The 12158-nt window shown below is 37.5% G+C and overlaps 1 protein-coding gene across 48 annotated transcripts in view; it reads right to left on the bottom strand.

The window, feature by feature from the left end:
• DLG1 (discs large MAGUK scaffold protein 1) overlaps positions 1-12158 on the bottom strand; it is a 280046-nt gene that overhangs the window by 112925 nt on the left and 154963 nt on the right. For all 48 annotated transcript variants that reach the window (XR_012430538.1, XR_012430539.1, XR_012430542.1 and 45 more), the window contains one exon: positions 7491-7544. Coding sequence is in view for 40 of the 48 variants with exons in the window: in XM_065539664.2 (XP_065395736.1) it covers positions 7491-7544 (54 nt within the window). In the remaining 8 variants the exon portion in view is untranslated. The remainder of the gene's footprint in view (positions 1-7490; positions 7545-12158) is intronic.

Here is a 12158-nt window from a genome sequence, read left to right on the forward strand (position 1 = left end):
GCGATGGATCCAAACCAAGACGAAATCTCTGAATTGCCAGAAAAAGAATTCAGAAGGTCGAGTATTAAGTTAATCATGGAGGCACCAGAGAAAGGTGAAGTCCAATTTAAAGAAATCAAAAACATGACACAGGATATGAAAAGAAAAACCTTCAGTGAAATAGGCAGCATAAATAAAATCAATCACAACTTCTGGAAATCAAGGACACACTTAGAGAAATGCAAAGTGCACTGAAAAGTCTCAGCAATAGAATCAAACAAGCAGAAGAAAGAACTTCAGAGCTTGAAGACAAGGCATTTGAATTAATCCAATCCATCAAAGACAAAGAAAAAGAATTTAAAAAATGAAGAGGCCGGGTGCGGTGGCTCAAGCCTGTAATCCCAGCACTTTGGGAGGCCGAGGCGGGAGGATCATGAGGTCAGGAGATCGAGACGATCCTGGCTAACATGGTGAAACCCCGTCTCTACTAAAAATACACAAAAAACTAGCTGGGTGTGGTGGTGGGCGCCTGTAGTCCCAGCTACTCAGGAGGCTGAGGCAGGAGAATGGCGTAAAGCCGGGAGGTTTTACGAAGTACATCAAAATAGAACCTCTTTAAAGCATAAATCTCACAGGACCTATATAACAATAACACAATGAAAAAAATAAAAAATAAAAAAATAAAAAACCCAAGGCATTCAGGCAACAAATAGCAGGATGAATAGTACCTCACATCTCAGCACTAATGTTGAAGGTAAATGGCCTAAATGCTCCACTTAAAAGACACAGAATGGCTGGGCATTGTGGCGGGCACCTGTAGTCCCAGCTACATGATGGGAGGCTGAGGCAGGAGAATGGCACAAACCCAGGAGGCAGAGCTTGCAATGAGCCACGATCATGCCACTGCACTCCAGCCTGGGCGATAGTGCGAGACTCCGTCTCAAAAAAAAAAGATACAGGCCGGGCGCGGTGGCTCACGCCTGTAATCCCAGCACTTTGGGAGGCCGAGACGGGCGGATCACAAGGTCAGGAGATCGAGACCATCCTGGCTAAAATGGTGAAACCCCGTCTCTACTAAAATACAAAAAAAAAATTAGCCAGGCGAGGTGGCGAGCACCTGTAGTCCCAGCTACTCGGGAGGCTGAGGCAGGAGAATGGCGTGAACCCGGGAGGCGGAGCTTGCAGTGAGCCGAGATTGCACCACTGCACTCCAGCCTGGGCAACAGAGTGAGACTCCATCTCAAAAAAAAAAAAAAAAAAAAAAAAAAAAAAGATACAGAATGGATAAGAATTCACCAACCAAGTTTCTGCTATCTTCAGGAGATTCACCTAACTCCTAAGGACTCAAATAAACTTAAGGTAAATGGGTGAAAAAAGATATTCCATGCAAATGGACACCAAAAGCGAGCAGGAGTAGCTATTCTTCTCTCAGACAAAACAAACTTTAAAGAAACAGCAGTTAAGAAAGCCAAAGAAGGACATTATATAAAGATAAAAGGATTAGTCCAACGATCAGATCCTAAATACATATGCATCTAACACTGGAGCCCTCAAATTTGTAATTACTACTAGACCTAAGAAATGAGATAGATGGCAACACAATAATAGTGTGGGACTTTCAATACTCCGCTGACAGCACTAGACAGGTCATTAAGACCGAAAGTCAATAAAGAAACAATGGGCTTAAACTACACCCTACAACAAATGGACTTACCAGGTATTTACAGAACACTCTACCCGACAACTGCAGCATGTACGTTCTTTTCATCAGCACACGGAACAGTCTCCAGGACAACCATACGAGAGGCCGCAAAACAACTCTCGGTAAATTTAAGAAAAATCAAAACTGTATCAACTGTACTCTCTCTGACCACAGTGGAATAAAACTGAAAATCAACTCCAAAAGGAATCCTCGAAACTACGTAAATACATGGAAATTAAACAGCCTGCTACTGAACAACTGTTGGGTCAGCAATGAAATCAAGATGGAAATTAAGATTCTCTGAACTGGATGATAACAGTGACACAACCTATCAAAACCTCTGGGATACAGCAAAAGTAGTGCTAAGAGTAAAGTTCATAGCATTAAATGCCTACATCAGAAAGTCTGAAAGAGCACAAAGAGACAATCTAAGGTTACAACTAAAGGAACTGGAGAAACACAAACAATCCAAACCTGAACCCAACAGAAGAAGAGAAATAACGGAGATCAGAGCAGAACTAAATGAAACTGAAACAAACAAACAATACAAAAGACAAATAGAACAAAAAGCTGGATCTTTGAAAAGGTACATAAAATTGACAGACCATTAGCGAGATTAACCACGAAAAGAAGAGAGATGATCCAAATGGCCGGCGTGGTGGCTCACGCCTGTAATCCCAGCACTTTGGGAGGCTGAGGTGGGTGGATCACTTGAGGTCAGGAGTTCGAGATCAGTCTGGCCAACATGGTGAAACCCATTTCTACTAAAAATACAAAAATTAGCTGGGTGCGGTGGCGGGCGCCTGTCATCCCAGCTACTCGGGTGACTGAGGCAGAAGCATTGCTTGAACCCAGGAGGTAGAGGCGGCAGTGACCTGAGATTGTGCCACAGCCTGAGTGACAAAGCGAGACTCCATCTCAAAGTAAAAGATCCAAACAATGAAATAGGAGCAATGAAATAGGAGATAATACAACCAATACCACAGAAATATGAAAGATTATTCAAAGCTACTATGAACACCTTTACATGCATAAACTAGAAAACCTTGAGATGGATAAATTCCTGGAAATATACAACCTTCCTAGATTAAACCAGGAAGAAATAGAAACTCTGAACGGACTAATAACAAGTAGTGAGACTGAAATGGTAATTAAGAAATTGCCAATGAAAAAAAAAGTCCAGGACAAGACAGATGCACAGCTGAATTCTGTCAGACATTCAAGGAAGAAATGGTACCAATCCTATTGACAATATTCAAAAAGATAGAGAAAGAGGGAATCCTCCCTAAATCATTCTATGAAGCCAGTGTAACACTAATACCAAAACCAGGGAATGATCTAACAAAAAAAGAAAACTACAGACACATATCCCTGATTAACACAGATGCAAAAATCCTCAACCACATATCAAGAGAATCCACCATGATCAAGTGGGTTTCATACCAGGGATGCCAGGATGGTTTAACATACATAAGTCAATAAATGTGATACACCACATAAACAGAATTAAAAACAAAAATCACACGATCATCTCAACAGATGCAGAAAAAGCATTTGACAAAATCCAGCATCCCTTTATGATTAAAACCCTCAGCAAAATCAGCACAGAAGGGACAAACCTTAAGGTAATAAAAGCCACCTATGACAAACCCACAGTCAACATTATATTGAATGGGAAGAAGTTAAAAGCATTCCCCCTGAGAAGTGGAAAAAGACAAGGATGCCCACTTTCACCACTTCTACTCAACACAGTACTGGAAGTCCTAGCCACAGCAAACAGACAAGAGAAAGAAAGGGCACCCAAATTGGTGAAGAGGAAGACAAAAGATTGCTGTTTGCTGCTGATATAATCGCATACCTAGAAAATCCTAAAGACTCATCCAAAAACCTCCTAGAACTGGTAAGTGAATTCAGCAAAGTTTCATGATACAAAATTAATGTGCACAAATCAGTACCTCTGCTATATACCAACAGTGACCTGAGAAACAAATCAAGAACTCAACCCTAGGCCGGGCACGGTGGCCCACACCTGTAATCCCAGCACTCTGGGAGGCCGAGGTGGGTGGATCACCGGAGGTCAGAAGTTCGAGACCAGCCTGACCAACATGGTGAAACCCTGTCTTTACTAAAAATACAAAAATTAGTTGGGTGTGGTGGTGCATGCCTGTAATCCCAGCTACTCGGGGCAGGGGCTGGGGGGTGGGGGCTGAGACAGGAGAAGCACTTGAACCCAGGAGCCGGAGGTTACAGTGAGCTGTTGTGCTACTGTACTCCAGTCTGGGCAACAGAGTGAGACGCTGTCTCAAAAAAATAAATACATAAAATAAAATAAAAACAAAAATTATTCAACCCTTCTTACAATAGCTAAAGGAAAATAAAATACTTAGGAATATACCTAACCAAGGAGGTGAAATACCTCTACAAAGAAAACTACAAAACACTGCTGAAAGAAATCACAGACGACATAAACAAATGGAAACCCATCTCATGCTCATGGATGGGTAGAATCAATATTGTGAAAATGACTATACTGCCAAAAGCAATCTACAAATTCAATGCAATTCCCACCAAAATACCACCATAATTCTTCACAGAACTAGAAAAAAATTCTTAAAATTCATATGGAACCAAAAAAGACCCTCCATAGCCAAAGTAAGACTGAGCAAAAGGAACAAATCTGGAGGCACCACATTACCTGACTCCAAACTATACTATGAGGCCATAGTCATCAAAACAGCATGGTACTGGTATAAAAATAGATACACAGAATGAAGCAGAATAGAAAACCCAGAAAGAAAGTCAAATACTTAACAGCCAACTGATTTTTAACAAAGCAAACAAAAACATAAAGTGGGGAAAGGACATCCCATTCAACAAATGGTGCTGGGATAATTGGCAAGCCACATGTGGAGAATGAAACTGGATCCTCATCTCTCACCTTATAAAAAAATCAACTCAAAATGGATCAAAGACTTAAATCTAAGACCTGAAACCATTAAAATGTTAGAAGATAACATCAGAAAACCCTTCTAAACATTGGCTTAGGCAAAGACTTCATGACTAAGAACCCAAAAGCAAATCCAACAAAAACAAAGATACACAGATGGGACTTAATTAAACTAAGAAGCTTCTGCACAGCAAAATAAATCATCAGCAGACTTAACAGACAGCCTACAGAGTGGGAGAAAATCTTCACAATCTATACTTCTGACAAAGGACTAATATCCAGAATCTACAGGGAACACTTTTACACTGTTGATGGGAATGTAAACTAGTACAACCATTATGGAAAACAGTACAGAGATTCCTTAAAGAACTAAAAGTAGATCAACCGTTTGATCCAGCAATTCTACTACTAGGTATCTACACAGAGGAAAAGAAGTCATTATATGAAAAAGACACTTGCACATGCATGTTTATAGTAGTGCAATGCACAATTGCAAAATTATGGAACCAGCCCAAATGCCCATTTTTCAATGAGTAGATAAAAAATATATGGTGTGTACACACACACACACACACACACACACACACACACACACCCCCGCACACACCCCCACACCACGGAATACTACTCAGCCATAAAAAGGAATGAAATAATGGCATTTGCAGCAACCTGAATGGAACTGGAGATTATTATTCTAAGTGAAGTAACTCGGGAATCGAAAACCAAACATAGTATGTTCTCACTCGTAAGTGGGAGCTAAGCTATGAGGATGCAAAGGCATAAGAATTATACACTAGCATTTGGGGACTCAGGGGAAAGCATGGGAGCGGGGTGAGGGATAAAAGACTACACACTGGGTACATTATACACTGCTCGGATGATGGGTGCACCAAAATCTCAGAAATCTCCACTAACTTATTCATGTAACCAAACACCACCTGCTCCCCAAAACCTACTGAAATAAAAAAAAAAATCCAAAAAATAAAAAATAAAATCCTGAAGTTTCCCATCCTTTAAAATTAAAAAAAGAAAAAAGAAATAAAAGGCATCCAGAGATAAACTATCTCTATTTGCCAATGATATGACCCTGTATATAGAAAATTCAAACTACATAACTACTAGAGGTAATAAATGAGTTCGGCAAGGTTGTGGGATCAAAGATAAACACCTAAAAGGCAACTGTATTTCCATATGCTAGCAACAAAAACTCCAAAAATAAACAAAACAATTCCATTTATAACAGCATCAAAAGAATAAAATACTCGCTGGGCATGGCTCACCCCTGTAATCCCAGCACTTTGGGAGGCTCAGGCAGGTTGGATGACTTGAGCTCAGAAGTTCAAGATCAACCTGGGCAACATGGTAAAACCTTATCTCTACCAAAAATACAAAAAAAATTGTGGTGGCACGTGTCTGTGTTCCCAACTACTTGGGAGGCTGAGGTGGGAGGACCATCTTGAGCCTGGAAGGTGGAGGCTGCAGTGAGCTGAGATTGTCTCAACACACTCCAGCCTGGGTGACAGAGTGAAATTCTATCTTTAAAAAAAAAAAAAAAAAGGAGAGGAGCGAGAGAATACTTACAAATAAATTTAACAAAAGAACTCCAAGACTTGTATACAGAAAACTGCAAAACATTATTGAAAGGAATTACAGAAATACACCCATATGTTTACAGTTAACTTATTCTCTATATGGTTGCCAAGGCCATTCGATGTGGAAAGAAGAGTCTTTTCAACAGTGATGCTATCCACACACAAAAGAATGAAGTTGGACTTCTACTTCACATTACAAAAATCAACTCAAAATGAATCAAAGACCAAAATGTAAAAGCAAAACCATAAAACTCTTAGAAGAAAACTTAAGTATAAGTCTTTGTGATGTTGGATTATGCAATGGCTTCTCAGGTATAATACAAAAAGTTACAAAAGAAAAAATCTTTTAAAAAGCATTGATTTTTAGACTCAATCATTATCATGAAATTGCATTTTCTAAAGTTTTATCCACTTATACTTCAACAAAACTGTATCAGTATATTTTTACCCCATACTGTCACCAGCAGAATGTACTGATAAACTTTTTGATCCTTTGGTAACATAATGTTTAAAATGTATTAACTGTTTTAATTTGCATTTATGTTATTACTCACCTTTTTCTACTTTTTCACCTTAACAAATTATGTTGAGATATTCACATACCATAAAATCTACCTTTTTAAAGTATGCAATTCAGTAGTTTCTAGTCTATTCACAGAGTTGTGCCATCATCATTACTCTCTAATTCCAGAACATCCTTACTGCCCCATAAACAAACCCTGTACCTATTAGCAGTCACTCCCCATTCTGCCTATACCCACCACCTGGCAGCTGCTAATCTACTTTCGGTAGGTATGGATTTATCTATTCTGGACCTTTCATATAGTAAAATTACGCAACAAGTGGGCTTTCGTCCATGATCAATTTAAAATGACAAAGTTATAACTAATTATTTTAGTATATCCGAATGCACAAAAAAACCTGGTTACTAAAAATCCAGTCATTCAATTAGACTTCTAAAATGATTTAAATATATGGCACTGTGTAAGTGACCAATGGTTAGAGACAACCTTTTGTGAAAGTTAGCCATCATAATTTCAAAATTAAACTATAAATTTCTATTTAAAAATTTCTACTTTACATAAGAAAAAAAAAAAGACCAGAGGAGGACATATTATTTCATTTACTGTAGCTATTACAGCTATAGATTATAGTGATAGGACATCTTAAGAGAAATGTATTAGAGAAAATGCCATGGTCTTCGTATTTGTATGAAAAACTGAACAGGAAAGGCAGAATTACTTAAACGTGGGGAGGAAATGGAACTTACATAAGTTGGTGTTTCCAAGCTATCTGTGTTGACCAGGACTGGAGGAGGATTTGCCTTAAAAAAAAAATTGTAAACGTGTTAGCTTAACAAGAAAACAAAAACATTACACGTTAATGTTCACAATGTTAGAGGCACATGAAAGACTTGCTATTTCTTAAGTTATAATCTTATATGAGCTTTTTATGTTAAATAATATATCCTTTTTCCAGCCCCAAACAGAAAAAATTATGTATAAGCAGTTAAAATAGATTTGCTTTTAAGAAATAAATTGTTATTTCTGCTAAAACAGTCATGATTTTCTTAAGTTTTACACAGATCACCATAGCCTTCTCATAAAATCCATGAATATTCTTTAGTGTAACCAACAACTCTTCCTAGGTTGCTCAGAAATCATTGTTTTCTATTCCCAAGGATACCATAAAGATTTCAGTCATTTCATCACTCAGGAAAAAATTCTTCCCACAGTGAACTGTTTTTATACAGGGGGAAAAAAAAATAAGCCTATCACAGAAATTAATGGTAAACTTTTAGAAAACTAAAAATACACTCTTAATGTAAAAACCCCTGATTACTTTCAGCTGCAATGATAGCTTTCCACTGTTATTCTAGACCACTCACAGAATTAACAGTGATCTATTACAGCAAGAAAAATAAGCAGAATAACACACACCTAGTTAAGTTTGGATTGAAAAAAGTCTTGGTTTTCTGGTTAGGTTAGAAATTATGATGTATATGAAACTAAAGAATAAAATGCAATTAATACCAAATGAAAAATATATTAAAAAACTGATGTAATTCCCCTCAAATTTCTTTCTTCTGCATATTTAGTTACAAAAGTATCAAGTCAAATAACAGTTTCAGAGAATAAAAAAGATGACTATCATTTAAACAAACTTTAGAAGATATGCTTATAAACATTAATAGTTCTACTTAATTAACTAAAGAATTATACATAAAAGCTGTATAAAAGAACATTATAACACAAAATAACACTTTCTTCCAAATATATAGGCTTTTTAATAATGGTGAATATTCAAAGTTCAAATAACAATATTTTCGGCACAGTGCTATAGCTAAATGATATGATAAAATGCTTAGACAACCTAGTTTCATGGTTAAAGAATTATACGGTATGCATTTGGGCTATATCAAGCAGTAAGTTAAAAATGAGTAGCTAATACTTCATTATATATAAACATAAAATTAAATATAATACTTCATGTTTAGTCCCACCATTGATTAACAGTCTACCTTTGAATAATTCAGTGAAAGTCCACTTAACAAATAAAAATTGTACTTATAAAATTGCTATTTAAGCAAAGTTACTCAACTTACAGACATTTGAGATTTTATGAATATTTCAAATTACTTATTTCCCAATGGCATATTGAGAATACTCAAACATAATATTTTACTTTGCTACAAAAATTAATACAACTTCACTTTATTCTGCTTAAGCAATTACAGAAGAAGAGGGCAAGAAAGAATAGGATATTTAAAGTTACAAAAGAAATTACATTTTTAAAACACTATGGCAAGAAAGTCTTTTGGTCCCTCGGCCGATTTTTTTTACCAAACATGCAGTGGAGAAAGTTGGTTTTTATCAAAATCTGATTTATACCATAATTATTATAATGTTAGCTGCTTATCAGTCCCAACTCATCATCACTGTATAGAAGTTACCTTTTGATTCTATTCATTTAGAAAGTATTGCTAATATTGAAATACACATAAACAAAATGACATGAGATGTTTTATTTACTTCAAAATAAAACAATGGAAGGCTGGGAGTAGGAGGGGTTATGGATCAAATAGAAGTACACGAGTTGATTGCTGTAGCTGGTGATGGGTATACATAGAGTTAATTGTACTATTATTTCTACATTTGAGTATTTTTGAAAGTTTGCATAATAAAAAGTAAACCAAAAAATCACTTTGAGCCAAGTACTCAGTTTTAAAGCAGTTAATAGCTAAAGTAGTTGTGAAATAATCTGGGTCAGTGTTGCTATTAAGATGCTGGCATTCAGGCCAAGCGCAGCGGCTCACGCCTGTAACCCTAGCACTTTGGGAGGCCGAGGCTGGTGGATCACTTGAAATCAGGAGAGTTCGGGGTGAGCAAAATTATGTTTCTTAAGCCTTATTACTGATGCTTGGGTCAAATTATTTAGGAACTTTTTAGTTCCGCCTTCTGGAATGTCCTTGCCTTTTTACTGCCTCTACCCCCAATCTCTAAGTGAATTATAGGGCTTCATTGTTGTCCAAGTTGGAAATATACACAATGGTACATACATTTTAGTAACAGACTAAGCATTTCCATAGCTTCCTATGGTTTGCAACATATTTTCTTTTATATTACTTCTCTAGAGCCTCACACAGTCCCCCTGGGTGAAGATGGGTGTTGCTATCTTTTCACAGATGGAGAAAATGAATTTCAATAATAATTGTGATTTACCTATACTCAAATGTCACTGAGTGGTAGAGGGAGGTATAGAGAGACCTAGAACCAGGTCTGAGATTACAGGGTCACTTGAACCAAGGTGCAATGAAGGGTTTTTCTTCATTTGAAATAATTTCACGTAGACTCTTTCCAAGTCTTTTAGTTGTAGTTGTCTGATTTTCCACATTACCTGTTCTACTACCCGCTGTCTTGGTTAAGGATCCCAAAGTCTTTTTTTTTTTTCTTTGAGACAGAGTCTTGCTCTGTCGCCCAGGGTAGGATTTTTTAAGTCAAGTTTATTGGCTGAGCACATGGCTCACCCAAATCTTACCATTCTATTTCATTAACAAAGGATCTTGTAGTGTTTGCTGCTGTAACAGACTGAAGCAACCTTACAAAGTTTCAGAGGGCAATATTACATTTTTAAAAATTGTGTTAAAATAAATTCTAAGATCTAATTATTTTAAAATAGGTCAAAATAGTTTAGAAAATGCACTTTTACAATGTGCACTGTATTTTTCCTTCTCAGCACTGATCAAAGTTTCATTATGTTATTTGTCTAATGTTTCTTCCTCCTCTACTCAATTATAAACAAGTGCTTTACAAGTGCTTTTCCAATGCAGAACTCACAAACCCCAGAGAATACCTCTTAGATCCTAATTTGAGACACACTGCATTCAAAGTTAAATGCTATGACTGAGGTGATCACTGCAGGTTAAAATGACTGTAAAAACAAATGCGGTGGATTCTGGAAAGATGGTAGAGTAGGAAGCACCACAAATCTGTTTCTCCACCTTGAAAACAATTTCAGTGGCAGCATCTGCCTGATGTAAATATTTTGGAACCTGGAGTCTACTGGAGGCTTGCAACTTCCAGGTGAAGGCTTGGACAGTAAACTGTAGTTAATTTCAGTCACCTGCATGCAGGTTTAGCACAGGAGCAGCTACCCATACTCTATCCCTCAGTCAACTGTGTGATGCTTGCACAAGTCACGGTGGGCAAAGAAAATTATGTTCTCCAAATATTGGAGATCTGTGCTCTAACTGCTGCTTCTCATCACAAAGGTGCAAACAGGCTATGGATACTGCTGTTTCACCTCCTCCTCACTGTTGCAAACCCCACCCAAACCTCCCAGGCTGAACTGATTTCCAGGAGATTTAAAGAGCTGGAGCCTCCCCTTCCTACACACCAATTCAATTTTCTTTTTCCCCTTTTGGGAGCCAGACATTGAAGACTAGGACATTAAAAACCAACCACATATATAGAGGAAATTAGAAAGTCACTGTGCATGCCCAGGGGAAGGATAGGCTCAGAAAACATCTAAGAAGACCCTACGTTTACACCTGAGGCTGATCTTTGACAGCCTAAAACAATCACAAAAACAGTAACAACAAAAAAAGAAAATGCTGGAGAAGAAGGAGAATCTGATTTTCACAGTCATCAAATTATTAAATTCAAGTGTGCTGTTTTCATGGGAAAAAGAAATCCCAAGGCATACAAATAAACAAGAATAAATGGCTTATTCAAAAAAGAAATACAAATCAACAGAAACTGTCCCTTAAAAAAAATAAGGCCAGGTGTGGTGGCTTACGCCTGTAATCCCAGCACTTTGGGAGGCTGAGGCGGGCAAATCACAAAGTCAGGAGTTTGAGACCAGCCTGGCCAACATAGTGAAACCCTGTCTCTACTAAAAATACAAAAAATTAGCTGGGTGTGGTGGCAGGCGCCTGTAATCACAGCTACTTGGGAGGCTGAGGTAGGAGAATCACTTGAACCCAGGAGGCGGAGGTTGCAGTGAGTCAAGACCACACCACTGTACTCCAGCCTGGGTGACAGAGCAAGACTCCATCAAAACACAAACCAACCAACCAACCAACCCCCAAAACCTGATAGCAAATCTACTAGACAACGACTTTTTTAAAGAACTAAAAGATGTGAACGAAAGCAAGAAAATGCTGTATGAACAAAATGGAAATACCAATAAGGAGAAATAAAAATTTATAAAATTCAGGAACTGAGAAGTACAATAACTGAAAATTCAGTGTAGGGATTCAAAAGCATATCTAAGTAGCTAAAAAAAAATTAGTGAACATGAAGACAGGACAATGGAAAATACTGCATCTGAAGAACAGAAATAAAAAAGATTAAAGAAAAGTGAACAGAACCTATGGGACCCGTGAGACATCATCAAGCAGACCAACTAATGCATTGTGGGAGTTGCATGAGAAATG

Source organism: Macaca fascicularis, chromosome 2 (assembly GCF_037993035.2).
Source record: "Macaca fascicularis isolate 582-1 chromosome 2, T2T-MFA8v1.1".
In the NCBI taxonomy this organism is placed as follows: Eukaryota; Metazoa; Chordata; class Mammalia; order Primates; family Cercopithecidae; genus Macaca; species Macaca fascicularis.